Below are 20,657 nucleotides of genomic sequence, written 5' to 3' on the forward strand. Positions count from 1 at the left end.
ATGTATGCATTGGGCTCCCAGATAAGTTTACTGTCAATATAACACATTTATTCAAAATGTTCAAGTTTAACAGTGTACTCAGCATAGTAGAGCTGCTGCTATTTTTATTAAACATTATACCTCTTTAGAACATATGTGACATAGGTACTGGCCCAAACTGATAACTTTCTCCCAATCATTTTGCATAATGCAGCATCTTTGGTATCAGAGTGCCACCACTATCTTAAATATTCTGACTGACTTTGCTGAGTTTGCAGTGGCAACAATGATAATGCCGATTGTAAAAAGCAAGTGCAGAACAGTGGCTGTCAAATCCTAACATGTTCCTTATAGCCAGACTGATTTTTAAAATTTTCCTAACTAGCATAATCTATATTCCAGTTAATAATTTAGTAATAATCAGCTCCTTATCTTCTGAAAAGGAGAGTCTGTTTTGAATCACAAGGCAACTGACCTTGAAGGTAGGTTTAATATATGCAGATTTCTCATATAACCTCTAAGCTTTTACTCAGAGTATTTTCTTGGTTACATTTAGGTCTCAGCTATGCAGTCCTCCTTTTGTCTATCCTAACAGCAACTAATTTAAATATGATACCAGTTTTCACTCTCCTTTAGTTTGGGGTTTTACATTTATTGTGTAACTAGTTTTAAATAAAAATATGATGTTTTAATGAGCAAATAGGAAAATAATGAAGAGCTGACATAAGCTGTGAAGATTATAAAAAGGATAATATGTTTGTAACTTAATTCACCTATTAACAAGGCGCTGTGTATCTTTCTCTAATTTACTTATTTAACATTTTTTTAGTAGTGATGTGAGTTATTTGCATTGATCAGATTGAAGGTGGATCTAAAATAAGGGTTTAAAATTGTTTCCTTCAGGAATTGGAAAACTATGACTTGAGCAGTGAGCTAAGGAATCATTTAATTGTTTAAAGGGAATTAGAAAACTTTGTAAGCAAGATTTATGAAAGTTCAGTTTAATTTTAAATGTTGTCCAGCAATTCTAAGTTAGGAGTATATATCAATAATAATAATATATATTTTTAATGTTGGTAATGACTTTGGTTTAAAATATCTAATGAGGTATATGGTTTTTCTGGTCATTGCATGACCATTAGCTGGATCAAAGTAGGGGGGAAAAAAAAGACAAGGAAAATTTTTTTTGGTTATCTAAAAATTATATATAGTCTGGGCTTTAAGATAGGACTTATTAAGTTCTTTGAAACCTAAAATCCCATCCCATTTCAAACTTCTTTCTTTGCAGGTCAGTGATAGCAACTTACTTTGAAGATTAAAATACATATTTTGATTTGTTTTAATTTTTAGGTATGTTTGTTTTCCCTCATCCTCATCCAGAAATGATAGGAGACAAGATTTCTATTTCAGAAAAGGAATGATGGTCAGGTTAAGACAGTGGCAGCAAGGAAAATAATGATGTTTTAATTGATTTTTTTTGAGACACAAAAGGTGGCTTTGCTTTGAATTAACAAGACTTTTTATTGGGTAGCATTCTCCTCTTTGCTTCTTGTTTACATTGAAAAATAGACTGGGTTGATTTGGGTTGCTATTCTTCATGTAACTTTTAGTGATCTTGATACTTGGAAAAGTGGAACATGGAAACAAAAAAAAATGATTAATGTGCTTTTGGGATCAGTATAGTACTTTGGGTAATGAAAAATCATCTCAAAGGAATAGATTTACAGAACAAATTTTATTAAACAAAACTTTAAAATAAAAGGGCTTCCCTTGTGGCTCAGCTGGTTAAGAATCTGCCTGCAATGTGGGAGACCTAGGTTCAATTCCTGGGTTGGGAAGAGCCCCTGGAGAAGGGAAAGGCTACCCACTCCAGTATTCTGGCCTGGAGAATACCGTGGAATGTATAGTCCATGGGGTTGCAAAGAGTCAGACATGACTGAGCAACGTTCACTTTAAAATAAAATGTTTTAATATTAATATTCCAAGTTATTTTCATGAAAACTCTTTTATAAAAATAACTTTGATTTTTATTAGCCTATTTTCTATGTTAAATCATGGTCTGAAGGAATGATTCAATTAAATATAAAGTATAGAACAGTTTAACAGGCTTAATAGTCTTGCAGATAAGATAGAAATGTTTCAGCTATTATCTTGAATAGTTAGTCAATAGTGTATTGAGTTGTCTTCTTTAAATACTATGCTATTTTCATCTCTTGCTATGTTGCTCTAGAGAAGTTTAAATACCATATTTCACATGCCAGTTTAAGGAACAATTGCTTTAAACTTTTTCTAGAATGTTAGATGTGCTATTTAAAATCAACCCTTTATCTACAAATAATGTTCTTTCTTTCTGAGGTACTTGAGCTGACTAGGCCTAAGAAGGTACATTTTAGTCTGCAAACTATGAGATCACACTAAAAAACAATAACATTTTGTTCAGTGTACAAAATAGATATTGCAAAGTGACCTTTGTTTAAAGAATTTTCAGTAGATCATAGTTTACCATGTATATTTATATTTGTACATGTAGGTTAAGTTCATATATCTCTATTTTAGAAAATGTTTGTTATTACAAATTACTGTCAGAAATTAGCATGAATATTTGATAACTCTCCCAATTAAACCATAAGAAGTAAATTTAAAATTGCTCATAAATTTGTGTTGAATGTTTATAACATAAGTCCCATTTATTAAAGACAATTATTTCTTTATCATCTAAGGATAAAATTAATACTCTTTTTCTTACAGCTACTTAAATGTAGCCTTAATGAACTTATCCATAATAAGTGCCTGATGAAGCAATTATGAAAAGCGAGCTTTTCATCTGTCCCTTTCTTGAAAATGAATGAATTTTAATATGAAAATATATAAGCAAATGCCATAACTGTTTTATGCATCTACATTCTATACAATTAATCTGTAGAATTTTATTTTGTTCAATTGTGCCTAGTGACATGTTTCCCAAAATCAGTTACTAAATTATGAAAATGCCATAATCAGTATTGAATGGGAAAACACAAAATATCAAAAAGTGTGACACTTGCTTGATTATGCTGCATAATCAAAAATCCAAGCGTAACCATGACTAAAATTATTTCTGTGTGACCTTTTCTTTTTACATTATCTCTTTGTTTCCTTTCTTTCTCATTCTCCTCATTGTCCTTCCCTACTCCTCCTTAAGCAAATAAAAATATTTGAATGAAGCCTGATGAATTTTAAAAGTAGAGAGATTTTTCATATGGAAGAATAGAGATTAATTTTTAAATATAAATTATTTAATGTTAAAATCAATTCAAGAAAAAATATAACTAATATCTACTTAGCCAGCTCTCTGTATTGACTCAGGTTCTCAACTTCCTTTGTGGAAGATCTTAATTATTAATAGTTTCTAGGGTAAGTTACTTTCCTTAAGGAGAAGTTATCTTTTTTGTTTTAAAGACTATTAATTGTTTTATTTTACATTTCTCTGTTTACTAATGTGGTTTGTCATTTTCCCATGCTATAGTTCAGTTCTTCATCATAAATCTTTTGATCTTATTGTGCTAAGAACATCTATTATGAATGTGTACCTTTTAAACAAATTTTCAAGTTGTGTGATACATTATTACAGTGTTGTATGGCAGATTTCTTGTGTGATAATTTATTACAGTGTTGTATGGCAGATTTCTAGAGCTTATTGATCTTGCTTCAGTAACATTTTAAATCCATCAATTGGTAACTCCTTTCTCTGTCCTGTTGACTCCAGGTAACCACTACTCCTCTCTTTGAATCTACAGAGATGACTATTTTAGATATCTTCTATTAGTGGAATCATGCAGTATTTGTCTTTTTGTGATGGGCTTATTTTACTTATCGCAATATTTTTAAGGTTCATCCATTTTGTCATATGTGTCATCAGGTCATTCCTTATTTAAGGCTGAATAGTATTCCATTATATACCACACCTTTTTTTTTTTTTAACCCATTCATTCACTGATGGACATTTATACTGTTTCCACTGTGGTTATTATGAATAGTCCTGTAGTGTCCTCTGACCATCTCATCAACTCTGTATAGTTATCAAGTGTTACTTGTATTTGTTACTTAGCATGTTAGTGTCATTTATTCTTATTTTTTAATTCTATAATTTAGTTAAATATTGCATAATCTAACAAAATGAGTGGAAAAAGGAAAAAAATTTCCCTATGAACACTAATAGAAATACTTTGAAAGTGAATAAAAGCAAGTTGATCAAAATATATTAAATATTTCAAAACTATAAAATTCTAGAAGGCCTCCATATTCTGATTGCTTTATAAATAGCTTTGACTTCTTTCTCCACTTTAAAAAAAAATGAGAAATCAAAGGCAGTGTATGGGATTTATAAAAAAACAAATAATAAAGAATCCAAGTATAAGTTGGTATAGTCAGCAAAGAGAATGGTATGGAGGTCCCTTAAAAAACTAAAAATAGAAATATCATGATCCAACAATCTTACTCCTGGGCATATAGCCTGAGAAACTCTAAGTCAAAAAGATATATGCACCCTTGGGACTTCCTTGATGGTTCAGTGGTTAAGACTTTGCCTTCCAATGCGGGGGGTGCAGGTTTAATCCCTGAGTAGGGAGCTAGGATCCCACATGCCTCGGGGCCAAAAGAGACCAAAACATAAAATGGAAGCAATATCGTAGCAAATTCAATAAAGACTTAAAAAATGTTCCGCATCAAAAAGTCTTTTTAAAAAAAGAGAAAAGATGAATGCACTCTAATGGTGATAGCAGCACTGTTAACAACAGCCAAGACAGAAGAAAACTAAGTATCCATTGACGGGTGAATGGATAAAGTAGAGTGGTACATCCATAAAATGGAATATTACTCAGCCATGACGAAGAAGGAGCTAATACCATTTGCAGCAACATGGGTGGACCTAGAGATCATCATACGAAGAGATGTAAGCCAACCAGAGAAAGACAAATGCCATAGGATTTCATTTATATATGGACTCTTAAAAAATGACACAAGTGAACTTATTTGTAAAACAGAAACACACTCCCAGACATAGAAAACAAATTTGTGGTTACCAAAGGGGAAAGGGAGGTGGGAAGAGGTAAATTAGGAGCTTGGGATTAACAAGTACACAGTACTTTATATAAATTAGAAAAATAATAAGATCCTATTGTAGAGGAGAGGGAACTATATTCAATATCTTGTAATAACCCATAATGGAAAAAATCTGAAAAAGAAGATATATATATATATATATATATACATATATATGTAATATGTATAATATATAACTGAATAATATATGTATAAAACTGAATTACTTCGCTATGTACAGAAACAGAACACATAGTAAACCAGCTATACTTCAATTTTAAAAAAAGAACTCCACACAGTGGATTTTTACTCAAAGGTGTTAGTTATCTAAAAAAACAGTAGCAATTATACATATTAATTGTGGATATACCATTTTTATGATTCTCTGTTCAATTAATTTGTCTAACTAATTAATTTGCTCAGTAAATTACCAATTCTAGAACTTAAATAAAGAGGAATTCTACTCTACTTTGTAATTTCTTTGAAGAAATAAAGAAAAGAAAGAGAATCTTTCCTTCCCTAGAGTGAGGCTAACTGGATACTGTAGGAATTTCCACATCTGAGTATCATTAGGAGAAAGACTGCCCCCACTTGAGGAGATATGCTTCCTATTTAGATCCACTATATCTTCTGGAAATTCTCAAGTTTTTACTTGATAAAATAAGAAAGATAATTTACAATAATGTAGATGGGAAATGGGTTTCATCTTGAAAGCCAAGTTTGAGGATTTGTGCTGAGATGAATTTAAAGCTCCTTCCCCTTTTGAGTGCCATGCCCTGATCCATGATGATGCTACCCAGGAGCACAGGATGGAGCCGACTGGAAACAGAAACTGAATCAACTGTGACAACCTTGTTCTCACATTTCTCTTTTTATCACATTTTTCTGAAGTATTTTGCAGTCTTATAAATGAATGGTTCTCCACCTTTTCCTTTTCCTCTTTTCCTTCTATTGGTGCCCTTCCACTGGTGACATGCCTCAGTATTGGTCAGTCACTGCATGCATGGGAAAGAATGTGGGCAATGTGCCATACACGCTTTGGGTTTACACAGGTAACACAACAGGTGTGTGCTGCCTCAGCACAAATGAGAACTACTTCATGCAAATGAAAACCACAGGATTTGCATGCTGTTGCCTTCAAAAACTGAATTACTGCAGTTAAACTTCTGAACAAAATCAGCCCCTGAAATTTATCCCTCCCCCAAATATTATCCTCACAATTAAGAGTGCTACAGACTATGAAGGCAAGAGGGCTATTCCAGTGATCACTGTTTGATACAGTGACTCTGACTGCTAAAATGGCTCTGCTCTTTTCTTCACAGTTCTTCACATGGCTTTGAATTTCAGAAGCCGGTCTTCTCAAATGAAAAATATAATAATTTCTAAGATGTAATAGTCACAAGTTTTATGGTATTGAGAAATTGAATAAGAAATACTACTTTGCAGTAATCTTTTTAAAATGTGGAAAATAAAATTCTTTTATAATGTAAATGTGACTGAAATTCTTTCTTAGAAGATAAAATTAGTAAACATATTCTCAGAATATGTTTTTAATAAAAAATATATATTTATATATGTAAAATATAATCTTTTTGTAGCTCTCCAGTAACTTTAAAAAAAATCTTTTTATTGGAACATAGGTGCTTTACAATGTTGTGTTAGTTTCTAATGTACAGCAAAATGAGTCAGCCATACATGTACATATATCCCCTCTGCTTTGGAGTTCCTTCCCATTTAGGTCACCACAGTGCATTGAGTAAACTATGTTCTCATTAGTTATCTATTTTATATATAAATTCAGTAGTATATAGGTATCAATCTCAATCTCCCAACTCCTCCTACCCCATTTCCCCCTTTGGTATCCATATATTGATTCTACATCTGTGTCTCTATTTCTGCTTTGCACATAAGATCAGCTATACCATTTTTCTAGATTCCACATATATGCATTAATATATGATATTTGTTTTTCTCTTTCTGCCTTCCTTCACTCTGTGTGACACTATTTCAATATTGTCTTCTAAACGTTCCCACTCTCTAAATTCTCCTTGTCACATGTACACATAAACGATACAGGGCGCTGTATAGATGTTAGATGTGAGAAAGTTGATGATGGGAATGTGTACCTCCACACATGTTAGGGATAATCTTACTTAGATTGTAAGAATGTAATTGGCATTTAAAGTAAAAAGAAATGAAACCTTATTCATGCATGAATAACTGTTTATTTATGACTTTTTGTTGTTTGTATTTTTATTGAAGTTATAGAAGCACAGATTGAAGAATCAACTAATTCTATAATGTTTCTCCCAAGAATTCTACAAAAGAAAAAACAAACAAAAAAACCTAGTGGGCATCATTCTCACAGGCACTTCTTTTAGCCTCCTTCCTTTTTCTTTTTTTTTTTTTTTTTTTGCCCACTATTAGCCCGTGACTTTAAGTGACATACTGCTTCATGAGTTTTTAGTTTTAGTGTTATCCATGGACTCTCCACGATGGAGAAGGAGGAATGGTTTATTTCCTTCCCTGTCTTCATTGCATACTAGTATTCCGCCTCGAGCACATCTTTTCCAAGGGGTCTCCTGAAAGCAGTTTTTAAGGGCTCTCTTGTGGCCTGCTGATGCAGGAGATGTAAGAGATGTGAGTTCTGCCTCTGAGTTGGGAAGATCTCCTGAAAGAGGAAATGGCAGCCCACTCCAGTATTCTTGCCTGGAGAACCCCATGGACAGAGGAGCCTGGCGGGCTACAGTCCATGGGGTCACAGAGAGTCAGGCACGACTGAAGCAAATTAGCACACAAGCAGGTGGCACACCGAGGCAAGCTTCTGAACATCTCTTGGTTGTCTAACAATTATTTATTGAAAGCCTGCAAGATACTCGCAACTGTACTAATTATGCCCATTTACAAACCTTCAAGGAACACTGAATCATAAGTTGATAGTTAAAGAGAATGTGTTTCAGGCCATATTAGGGCTATGTCCAGGCTTCTGCTAGAATGCATCATAAATAAATCCCTTGTCATTTCAAATCACAAAGTTGTTTTTCTTCAACATAAAGTTAGCTTTACTGGATGGGTAAGAAAACTTGAAATTATCAAGTGCTTATGACAAGTGTTAACTTGTAGTCTTTGACATCAAATTTATGACAAGTCAGTCCCATTTTTTTTTCAGAACTTGTGGCATGCAGTTTCAGCCACTTAAATGGGATAAATCAAGCTCTAATGATGGTTCAAAACTGGAGATACTCTCTTTTCTATTTTTAATCCTCTTAGTGACATCATTTATTGTCTACTGGAAATCAATTTAGGAAATCATGTTAGTCCACTAAGCACTTCAGATAAGGTGATTCCATGAAGCATTCCAACATTATCACAAGGAATTGCTTGCCATAAAAGAAAAAGAAGTAAGCAGAATATGGCCTGCTGAAGGAGTTTACAGTTTTACAGCCCCTCCCACTGCAGCACATAAGTCACTCAGTTACAGTTAACTTTGGATTATCACTCACAGATTGAAAGCCCAACAGCCATCACGCAGTCTGGGCCTGTGGTGCCACTTGTATGTGTGTTTCTAAATCAATGATGAGGGTATCGGAACCGATACTGGACATGGAGATGGCAAATTACAGTGAAGTCTTGGACCCAACTTACACAACTTTGGAGTTTGACACTATGCAGATTCTGTATAATTCAAATGGTAAGTTCTCATCTGCTTGCCGATAAAGAGAAAAGTAAGTATAACGAGAGAAGGAAAACTGAGATTCCTAGGGGGCAGCTCTGCGTTTTATTGCTACAGAATTCAGGGCTTGCTTTTTCAGTCCGCAAATTTGAGGCTTTTGCCCTTCATCACAAAATTTAAATGAATAATGCTATGGCTATTTTATGTTTGAGGTAGAAAAAGCTTAGTTATGCGTCATAAAGTAACCTTGGGATTCTGTCATGGGCCAGTCAGGTAAAAAGAGTAGTTTCAGCAGTTATTTTATTTACTGTAAATCACAGTAGTGAGTTAGATTGGCAGATTGTCTGTAAAGTATATTTTCTATGCAACATTTTAAATGACATATAGAAAAGTTTCCTTAGAACCCTGGAGAGTTTTACTGGTTGCTTCCTCCTTTTATTATTCTAGTTCTCGATGACTGCTGATGAGAAACTGTTTAAAATTACTATCAAGTTTTTGCCTTGAACACAATTATGTAAAGAAAGAATGGTTTATATTATAACCGTACTTGACAAGCTAATGTTTAGCCTCACAAAGCTCTTGGTATTTATCTACTGTAACATTTTAACTTTAAATAAGACATGACTTGTTTAGAGCTCATGTCTTTATATAATAGAATACAATTTACCATTGACTTTGAATTTAGGTATATTTTTCAAGCAAAAATCTTGTCCAAGATCAGTTATAACTGTTAGAATTCCTAAACTGTGCTAATTATGTATGCTTTGGAAAAATGTGTGTATGTGTGTGTTTATGTGTATGCTTAGCTCAGGACTGAAATTGTGTCTTGTACTCAGGATACTTTGAGGTTATACTGCGGTGTACAATTTCAGTGACTGTGACAGCAGTGTTCTTAACAATAAACAACAATAATTTATTAGTAGGAAGATTTCTAAAAAATATTCAGAAGATGAATTATGAAATTTTACCACAAAGGAGTTAAAATCAATTTTCAGTACAACTGTTAGGAAGTCACTATTTTGAAACTTTATGTTTAGACTTGACTAGAAGTATTTAATAAAGTATTTACTTCAGTAGACTCATGAATTTTTTAAAGGCTATAGATCACTAAATAATAGGGAATGACTTACCATATTTACTAAAACAACTGACTTTTTTGGCTATTTCTAAAGTGTTGTCTAACTTGTTTTCTTGTATTAATGTGTAAGTTTCTTATTAGTAATATGTAAGTATGACAATAAACTGGAATCAAGAGTTGAATATTTTTTTGTAGTTCCGTATAATCTTCCAGAACACAATCAATTCTTGACACTTTTGCCGTATTTCTAATACCTATTCTATTTATGTTACGAAAAGAAAAATTCCTAGCATTTAAATTCTAAAGTGTCACATGATTGGCCTTAAATATATTCTCACTGAAGATATTTTTTAGTTTTATGAAGTTATATATGACACTATTTGTCAATTCAGGAGTATTAGTAAGTAGAATACATATATTCTCCCAGAATGTAGTTGGGACATGACAGTCTTTTATCTTTTTATAATGGGAATATAGTAATGAATTATTATATTTATATTATTATATAATGTTATGATCAATTAAAGTTTATAATATATTCTTATATATTCAATATCTTTTGAGTACATAGAGACGTGTTAAGATGTGTGCTCAGTTGTCAGTCCTGTCTGACTCTTGTGACCCCATGGACTATAGCTCGCCAGGTTTCTCTGTCCACAGGATTTTACAGGCCAGAATACTGGAGTGCATTGCCAGTCCCTCCACCAAGGGACCTTCCCAACCCAGGGATCAAACCTGCATCTCTTGTGTCACCTGCATCGGCAGGTGGATTCTTTACCACCAGCGCCACTTGGGAAGCCCATAAAGATGTGTTGTTATTTAATCTGTCGTGTCCAGCTCTTTGGGACCCCGTGGGCTGCAGCTTGCCAGGCTTCCCTGTCCTTCACCATCTCCCAGAGCTTACTCAAACTCATGTCCATTGAGTCAGTGATGCCATCCAACCATTTGTGTAGTAAACAACATTAACTAATTTAAGAAATAAGTAAAAATATCTATGTATGTTTTTAAAAGCCTCTTTCTTTAAACCAATTAGCTATCACTTTATGTCAGGCATAGTTCTAGAGCTGGAAGGCAGAGGGATGACTAAGACAGATACGTCCTCTGACATCATGAAGTTTTTATTCTGTGAGGAAAGATAGGTAATAAATGAACACACTAAAACATAATATAACTTTAGACAGTGAAGTGGTTAGTTTAAAGAATAGGCAGGGTTCTGGGTTCTACTTGAGGTCAGATGGTAGCTGATTCTATGTGTGTTTGCAGACTGTTTCTCAGTAAATGTAAAATTTGCGCAGAAACTGGATAGCCAGGTCATAGAAATTCTTGAGGAAGAGCTTTCCTTTCAGGCAGAGCAAACAGTAAGTGTAAAGGCTCTGAGATGGGAACAGACTTCAAGGCTTGGGCGGGGGAACAGGCAACATTACTGAGGACTAGTGAACAGGATGAAAAATAGTGTGAAATAATGGGATCAGAGAGGTGGAAGGGGGACCTTTACACTCAGGGCTCTACAGGCCAGGGGGAGATGTGTAGGCTTGTTCTGTACCTAAGGATTGGATGCAGAAGACTAAGATAATGTGAATTTCTTATGCCAAGAGCATATTAGAGGCTTTGGGGCAATAAACAGTGGGGGAACCAAGGTGGAAGTATTTGAGAAATTAGATAGGCAGCTGGTGCAATAATCCAGGGGAAAGGTTATATTTAATTGAATAAGGGTGGCCATAGTGAAAGGGTGAAAAGTTGTGAATGCAATACGTATTTTAAATATGATTTGTTGATTGGATATGAGCAGTGAAGAAAAGAGTTCAATGAAGAGGCCAAGATTATTGGCAGTAGGTACCAGATGGTACCATTAACTGATGAGGGAAGACGAATGGAAAATGAGTTCTAGAAGAAAAAAAAAATGAGCTCTGTTTTCGATACATTAATTTGCAGTTCTTATTAAACTCAAAAGTGAAGTTATTCAGTAGATATGTGGGTATTTCAGACTGATACCCATGGGAGAGAGCAGGACTAAGGATAAGATGTGGGGATTTGTCATCATACAATGATTTTTAATGACATGGGACTGGATGAACTTCCCTAGGGAAAGGGTATGGTTGAGGGGCTGGGACCTGTGGTATCCCAAAGTCTAACCCTCAGAAATAGGAGTGGGGAGATTGGAATGGAGACTTGGCAGAAGCAGCTCGTGGTTAAAAAGAGAGCGCTGGCGTGGAGCGTCCCAGGAGCTGAGGAACGGACTGTTTCATGCCCGTGAATAACTACTGCGCATGCACCTGCTTGGTCCCCTCAGTCGTGTCTGACTGTTGGTGACCCCGTGGATTGTAGCCTGCCAGGCTCCTCCATCCATGGGATTCTCCCAGCAAGAATACTGGAGTGCGTTGTCATGCCCTCCTCCAGGGGATCTTCCCCACGCAGGGATCGAACCCGAGTCTCCCGTGTCTCCTGCATCGCAGGCTGATTCTTTACCACCCAGCCATCAGGGAAGCCCTGAAGAATTAGCAGGACCATTCCTACAAGAAATACTCAGGGCTAACTTGCATTCTCCTCTTTCTTTAACAGATAGTTCTGTCCCAGAGACAACAAGTATGAATACCACAGACAACGGTGTCAACTGTCTGTGTGCCATATGTGGGGACAGAGCAACAGGGAAGCACTATGGCGCCTCCAGCTGTGATGGGTGCAAGGGTTTCTTCAGACGCAGCATCCGCAAGAGTCACGTTTATTCCTGCAGGTACTTGAAATGCTCCTTCCAGAAAGGTGATCTTTAGCAGTGTTTCAAAATGCCATGCAAGAAGTAAGGGAATAAAGAGCTTACGAATTTCTATAACTCTAAGAACAAAATGTATAAGCTCCATTAAAAGTGAGTATGTGCGGTACATATATACAGTGCAATATTAGCCGTTATAGAAGAACAGAATTGTACATTTGTGTCACATTCGCAGAGATGTGGATGGACCTAGAGATTGTCATAGAGGGTGAAGCAGATCATAAAGAAAAAACAAATATTGCATATTAACACACATACGTGAAATCCAGAAGAAAACAGTATACATGAATTTATTTACAAAGCAGAAATAGAGACTCAGATGCAGAGAGCAAACATACGGACACCTGGAGGGGGAGGAGGGATACATTGGGAAATTGGGATTGACAAACATATACTACTGTATATAAAATGGATAACTAATGACACCTAATGTATAGCACTAGTAATTAGTTACAACTAATGTATAGCACAAGGGGGAAAAAAAAGAATGGAAAAAAGTGAGTACATGTGGATATGTATACGATGCATTCACATGGGTGGTTTTTTTATGAAACATCTTAGACATATATATTAAAAAATCCACATACTTATCACCCAGTTTAAACCAATATAGTTGAAGCCTCCTGTGGACACCTCCCCTCTCCCTTTTTCTTCCTCACCTCTTTCCTAGAGGTAACTACTATCTGAAATTTGATGTCTTTTCCTTGTGTTTCTTTGCTGTATACCAATAGACATAGGTAAATCTATATTTAAATGGTTTCACAGATTGTGTGTTTTTCTGCACATTGCTTATCATTTTAGCATCATCACATCCTGATCTTTAAAACAAAATTATAAAAGTGCAGATGATTTTGGCAGCTTGTTGATGTTCATAAATAAAATGAAATTTTCAGCTCTAAAATTTTAAATATATTTCTCATGACAATTTTGCCATTGATTTTAATGTTTTGTCTAAAATTTATTTAATTATATTGTATGTGTCACATTTCTAGTAGGTTTTTTAAAAAAAAATAGTATCTAGGTAAACATCACATCACAATTTAGGGTTAGATATTTCACCTTTAATGTTCAGAATAACAGTTCTTGAATGCAGATATGGTCTATTAAGTATGGGCTATTCAAAGGTGACTGATTTTAACAGGAGAAATCTGTTTGCTCTGTCTTTGAAAGTCACGTGTAGGATTGTTGAAGTGTTTTTGGCACAAGTTGAATATTTAGGAAGAAGTTAACTCTCTCACATTATGATGACATTTGACTTCTAGGGATGTGGAAAAGTTAATATATAACTCACAAATACCTAACTAGTGTTCTCTAGTAATTTTTGTAAGAGAGTTTAAAGTAGGTTTAACAATGTAAATTAACGATTTTTAAAACCTTCTTGGTAAGCAAAAGAAAAATATTTCTTGCTTTTATATACAGCCAAACTTGAGAGGTGTAAAGAAATCAAGTGGATTTACTCCATCAAAAGCATTTTCTGTACGATTCCCTCAAATATTCAATGCTTCTAAAAGATTAATAGTAAAATAAATACAAAATAACTTGTAAATAATATTTTTACAATTTTAAATCATATGTGCTGTCAAAGATGAAACATATATGTATGTATGTATATATATGTATACATATGTATATGTATATATGTGTGTGTGTGTATATGTATATATATGTATATACAGGCTATCCAAGCAACTAAAAACAGTAACTTTTTTCCATTTAATTTTTTTCTTTTATTTTAGAGTGTAGTTGATTTACAATATTGTGTTAGTTTCAGGTGTACAACAAAGTGATTCAGTTATCCATATACAGATATCGATTCTTTTTCAGATTCTTTTCCCTGATAGATTATTACAGAATATGGAGTTGAGCACTCCAACAACAAATTCTGAGTCAGAGAATGACTCTTGAACACAAATAGGTTTCAAGATTTTTACCCTTCCTGTGTGGGAAAAGTGAGAAAGGAATGTTTCCATACAACTTTTGGAAATTTAAAAAATATGCCAACAACGTACAACCTTATCCTCCCAACACCCCATCATGAATACTGCTGCCAACTTAGCCTTCTTTACACATATTGATATTAAAGCAAATGCTATGATAGTTTCCATTTGGAAAATTTTATATTGATGTAAGTTTAGGGGAAAAAATGTTTTTTTAAAGTTTAGGCTTTGCTAATCTCAAAGTCTTTTAAGTATGTGCAGATAACAACCTGTGCTGGCAAGTCCTCCCTATTTTATAATTGCAGGTTGACTTGGGATGTTAAATGACCTTCCCAAGTTCTATGGACAGTGTATGGTGGAACTGGGAATCAAGTTCAGATCTAACTCCAGAGACTGTACTTTTTTTTTTTAAGTGCACAATTTAGTTTATTAGTATTTTCACAGAGTTGTGCAGTCATCACTGTAATTAATTTAGAATATGTCACCATCCTATAAGGAAACCTCCCAGTACTTGCCCCAGCTCCCTCCCCACCAATGTGAGGTAACTACTAATCTACTTTCTATTTCCATCTTTTGCACATTTGATATAAGTGAAATTATCCAATATGTGACATTTTGTGTCTGACTTCTTTCATTTAGGATAGTATTTTCAAGGGTCATCCTTATTATAGCATGTATCATCAGTTCATTCTTATTTATTGCCAAGTGTATAATATTCCATTATGTGAGTACACGATATTTTGTTTACATTGTATGTTTATCAACTGGTGGGCATTTGGGTTGTCTCCACTTTTTGGCTATTGTGAATAATGCTGCTGTGCACATTTATGTACAACAGTCTGTGTGAACATATGTTTTTCTTTCTCTTGGGTATAAACCTAGGAGAAGAATTGCTGAGTCATAGGATAACTCTTGAGTACCTTTTTGGAAACTGCCAAACTTTCTTCCTAAGCAGCCACATCATTTTGTATTATACCTAACAATGTGTGAGCCATCCAATTTTTCAATGTCCTAATCAACATTTGTTATTGTCTGGTTTTTTTCCTGATCATAGCCATGGTAGTGGGTGTGAAGTGGTACCTAATTGTACAGCGACTGTATTCTTAATGCTTTATTCAACTGCCTTTTGATATATAATTTGGAATTTAGAGTAAACTCCAATTAGATATGAGGTAAAACTAACAGAAGAATATTTACATAGAGAAATCATGGAAGGGCAGAGGAGTGAAGTTCCCCTTCACACTGAAACCGTTAGTAGTAAGCATTATAAACTGTATACTAAAGTTTTCCTTCTGAGTTTGGCTTTCATGGCACAAGTTAGAAATGACCATGGATACTTGCCAAAAGTGAGATACCATTCAGTTTTGTTTTATTAGAAATATTGCATGAGAGTTGAGGCTTGTATTTTCATGCTGATCATGAGATTCGAAAATTCGTAATTATCCTTATACATTTTTTTCTGTTGATCTAATTTTAACTGTACTTTTAAAAGTCTGTCTGTTTGCTTTTTTGATAAATGATAACTGTCTGCAAATATATCTCTCTCTTTTTTTTTTGGCACTGTAGGTTCAGTCGGCAATGTGTTGTTGACAAAGACAAAAGGAATCAATGTAGATACTGTCGATTAAGAAAATGCTTTAGAGCAGGAATGAAAAAAGAAGGTAATAATATGTAATATAACGATAATTAACATTATTGATGAAAAATGCTATACACCTATGTTCTCATTTAATCACAATAATCTTTACATGAGTTCTGATTTTCCTCAGTGAAGGATCTGAGATTCCTTGAGTTTAAGAATTTACTCAAGGACACTGATACTTACTGGTAAGTGATGGAGCCAATCTTTTTACCTAGTGACGGACTTGACACATTCTGTACCCTACTGCATTATCCCTGGCAACAAAATTATTGTCTAACAAACATTCCAGTGTCTTTTTCAAAAGATAAATGGCAAAATATACTAATAGGATGCATTTTAATATATTTTAAATGCATTTTTAATCTCAATAACAATTGAATATCTATTTCATAAACATCAACTGACTTTTCAAATATTAATTTATTTATCTAACAAATTTATCGTGCACTGCTGCTCTCCAAACACTGTTGTTGGTGCCAAGGTTTAGTGTACATAATAGTGTTCACTACTATGTAGTGAACATCATAGACAAAATGATCCCCCCTTTCAGGGAGCTTATATTCTCTTCAAGGACAGAGACCATAGACTAGATGCAGTAAAGTGCAGTAATTTCATTTTGAACATATGAAATCATCTAATTATACTATCCTATGTTCTACAGTTAATTAACTACAGTTAATTTAGCAACAAATGTGTTTAGCACTTCTAAATATTTGGCAGGGAATAGCTCCTATAAGCGGAGAAGGCAATGGCACTCCACTCCAGTACTCTTGACTGGAAAATGCCATGGACAGAGGAGCCTGGTAGGCTGCAGTCCATGGGGTCGCCAAGAGTCAGACACAACTGAGTGACTTCACTTTCGCTTTTCACTTTCATGCATTGGAGAAGGAAATGGCAACCCACTCCAGTGTTCTTGCCTGGAGAATCCCAGGGATAGGGGAAGCCTAGTGGGCTGCTGTCTATGGGGTTGCACAGAGTCGGACACAACTGAAGTGACTTAGCAGCAGCAGCAGCAGCAGCTCCTATAAGGGAGATTCCCCTGTGGCTCAGCAGTAAAGAATCTGCCTGCAATGCAGGAGACAGGGTAGGGTTTGATCCCTGGATTGGGAAAATGCCCTGGAGAAGGAAATGACAACCCACTCCAGTGTTGTTGCCTGGAGAATCCCATGGGCAGAGGAGCCTGGTGGGCCACAGTCCATGGGTTCACGAAAGTGTCGGACACAACTTAGTGACTAAACAACAAGCTGCTATAAGATTTTGTGCTTGTCTTTTTGCCACATGCTTGTCCCTTTCACTATCGTATATAAGGAGATATTTTTCAAAACTATTTCACATACTATTAGAAAATTAAATCAAATTACATCTGTATAGTACAAATATGTAAAAATATCAGACCTGTCTTTAACATAGTTTTTTTCCTTGTCACTCAATATTTTCAAGAGACAAAAATTCCATTAGTTTTACTAGTTGCTAGTCTCAAAAAAGAAGGCAAAATAAAGTTCACAAAATTAAAGTTATAACACTTTCATTTCAACATGACTTATTTCTAGTGACATATTTGGTTGTTTCTGGCATTCATTATGTACAATGAATTATCATTTATCAATTATCTTCATTCATTTTTACTTGAGTCTCTGCTTCGTTCCTACCATATGAAAAGCAAATAACACTTCTACATCGCCATTAAGAATATTACAATTTGTTAAATAAAATTAGTTTTAAAATAGTTAAAGCATATCTTATGCTGCTCATAGAATAATGCATTAATTTTTCCTGAATAGATTAAGAAGTAATTTTTTGCTTTCAAAGTAGATATACTTCTCTTGTTTACAGTAATAGCATAATTTTAAGGTTAGTTAAATGGAAACATACATAAATATGGTTTTATGTCAAAAATAGTAGCAGCAGGAAGATTACAAATGTCACCGTATCTTTTAGCATTTTCTAAAGATTGATCATGTAATGAAATCCATAAAGCATAGCTTGCATTTTAATGTTTTATCTCCACATACACATTTTCAAATGAGTCAGTTTAGGCTAAAAGTCAATGACAGTATTTGTTAAAAGAAAAATAAAGAGGAAGTAAGCTACCAGTAAATATGATTTTAAAATAAAATATTAATGATTCACTCCAACTAAAGATTCAGTTCAGTCGCTCAGTCATGTCTGACTCTTTGTGACCTCATGGACTGCAGCATGCTCTTAAAGGCAAAAAGTTTAGTTTTTTCTCTTTCAAATTAATGGATTTGATAGGTAATAGTTTGTTTAGTTAGAAATCGGTGAATTTCTTTTATAGTAATACACTCTGATAGGTTAACATCTTATCTTTCCAGCAAAATTGGGTTAAAGCATCAGGGTACATAATTTAGAGGGTATAGACTTTGTTTCCATTCTTTTTGGTTAAGAGAAGACAATTTTACCTTTTATGTTTTGAAATCCAGCTTTGACTTCATATTTATATTATTCTGTATGTAACAAATATACAAATCTGTACCACCCCACTTCTGCTTCCTTATATTTAAAATTTGGGTATAAGCATTATTCTTTATGTTTGTTTGCTTCTGAAACAAAGAGATCTAGCTCTTTCTTAGAAGACTTTCATATAATACTTAATATTTCTTCATTGTTCCTGATATTCAAATCTGTTTTCTGAAGAGAGACCCCTACCTGCTGCAACCCCTGCCTTGTTAATGTCTCTAAACTGTCCCGAAGATATTGCTTCATAAGAGATCATAGGATTGTGAGGTTAAAGCATCTGCCTCCAATGCGGGAGACCCGGGTTTGATCCCTGGGTCCGGAAGATCCCCTGGAGAAGGAAATGGTAACCCACTCCAGTATTCTTACCTAGAGAATTCCATGGACAGAGAAGCCTGGTAGGCTACAGTCTACGGGGTCGCAAAGAGTCTGATACGACTGAGCGACTTCACTTTCACTTTAACTAAAATAATGTACTTTCCATTTTTGCAGCTGTTTTAGAAGAAAAAGAAAAATGGGAGTTTCGGAGCATATGACTTATATTTTCTGACAATGAATACACTCTTATCTTTAACCTGGTCAATCTCACAGGTGGTACTCTTCCCCTAGATATCTTTTGGCTTTATTAACTTTGAGACAATGGAAAACCAACCTATTGAAAATACAACATGGCTGAACTGGCTGACCTACCACTTTGTAACATGTGCACCATCATGAAGTCCCAAAAGGCAGTATTTTATGTGCTCTAGTGACAAGCTTGGCTCTTCCTACTTTTAAAATGGTACTGAATGAAAAATATCTTTAGACAGACTTATCTCTGCACCCCCTACCAGGTCTTTCAGAAATATTCCTTCTCTCCTTTTATACTAATTTTTTTTTTTTACTTCAAAGAGTATATTCTGACTTATGTTGAAGAAAACCAACCAATAAATACTGTGATTTTCTCCCCTAGCTGTACAAAATGAACGTGATAGAATAAGCACCAGAAGAAGCACATTTGATGGCAGCAACATCCCCTCCATCAACACACTGGCACAAGCAGAAGTTCGGTCTCGCCAGGTATTGCTGCGCCAGCATCCTGCCCTATTTAATAGGATCAAATGCTTACTTAAGAATAATTCAAAACTGATTTAAGTTCATTCACATGTGCTATTACTATAATTAACTCCACTTAATGCAACTTCGTTTCACTTTGAAAATGTTAGTTGACTATTGACTTAATTTTTACTTTTCCTGGGCAATTCCCCATATTTTGAGTGGAAAAAAAAATGAGATACATTTCGATCTAAGATTGTTAAAAGTTTGTTTACAAGGTTGATTTAAAGTACTTAATGCTTAGCACAATGCCCTGGGGCAATATCTTGTTATATTGGTTGAATCTGGAAATCAATTACCACAGCTTTTAGGGTATTTAGTTGAAAACTATCATCAGAGTTTTTTTTCTTGAAAATGATGCCTAGATTCAAGAACTCACCTTAGCACCTGCTTTGGAAACAGGGACTTCAGGGAACAGCGAGAATTCAGAAAATACAAGAAAAAGTTTATTGTTTGAAATTTCTCGAATGAGAACATCAGTTCTAGAGTTAAAAATGTAAGTGACCATTTGTATAAATAAAAGTAAATCACTTAAGAATCAAAGAAACCTTTTGAAGAAAGTTTATTTTAGCAGTGTCCCTATTAGAAATGTTAATGATATTTTTCTCTTGTAAAGCAAATTATGAAATAGCTAACTATTAATCGGGTCTTATAATGAGTCAGTGCAACTACTTTCGTTTTTGATAACACAAGGGTAATATGATGAGGTTAACTTCACCATTATCATCCTCATTACTTGAAGATTACTTGATGGTCCTATAAAGCATTTTGAGAATGGCCTTAAAGGAACTGTGAGGAAATACATATACACAGCAGAAAGACACGTACACACACAGAGAGACATGTTCAACAATGACGCTTAGAATAACTTTTAGAAAGTGATTTATTTTCCAGCAGAAAGGCATTTGAACACTACTTATATCTTAGATAGT

General features: G+C 34.5%; 1 protein-coding gene across 2 annotated transcripts in view; it reads left to right on the plus strand.

Annotated features, from left to right (window-relative positions):
• Positions 1-20,657, plus strand: part of HNF4G (hepatocyte nuclear factor 4 gamma) — a 133,567-nt gene that overhangs the window by 97,862 nt on the left and 15,048 nt on the right. Inside the window, exons 1-4 of one of the 2 annotated variants that reach the window (XM_069600331.1) lie at positions 8,548-8,749; positions 12,369-12,540; positions 16,080-16,174; positions 19,583-19,689. In XM_069600331.1, the coding sequence (XP_069456432.1) occupies positions 8,614-8,749; positions 12,369-12,540; positions 16,080-16,174; positions 19,583-19,689 (510 nt within the window). In that variant the 5' untranslated portion in view covers positions 8,548-8,613. Of the gene's footprint in view, positions 1-8,547; positions 8,750-12,368; positions 12,541-16,079; positions 16,175-19,582; positions 19,690-20,657 lie in introns of those variants that run through there. The other variant, XM_069600332.1, reaches the window with a different exon arrangement.

Source organism: Ovis canadensis, chromosome 9 (assembly GCF_042477335.2).
Source record: "Ovis canadensis isolate MfBH-ARS-UI-01 breed Bighorn chromosome 9, ARS-UI_OviCan_v2, whole genome shotgun sequence".
In the NCBI taxonomy this organism is placed as follows: Eukaryota; Metazoa; Chordata; class Mammalia; order Artiodactyla; family Bovidae; genus Ovis; species Ovis canadensis.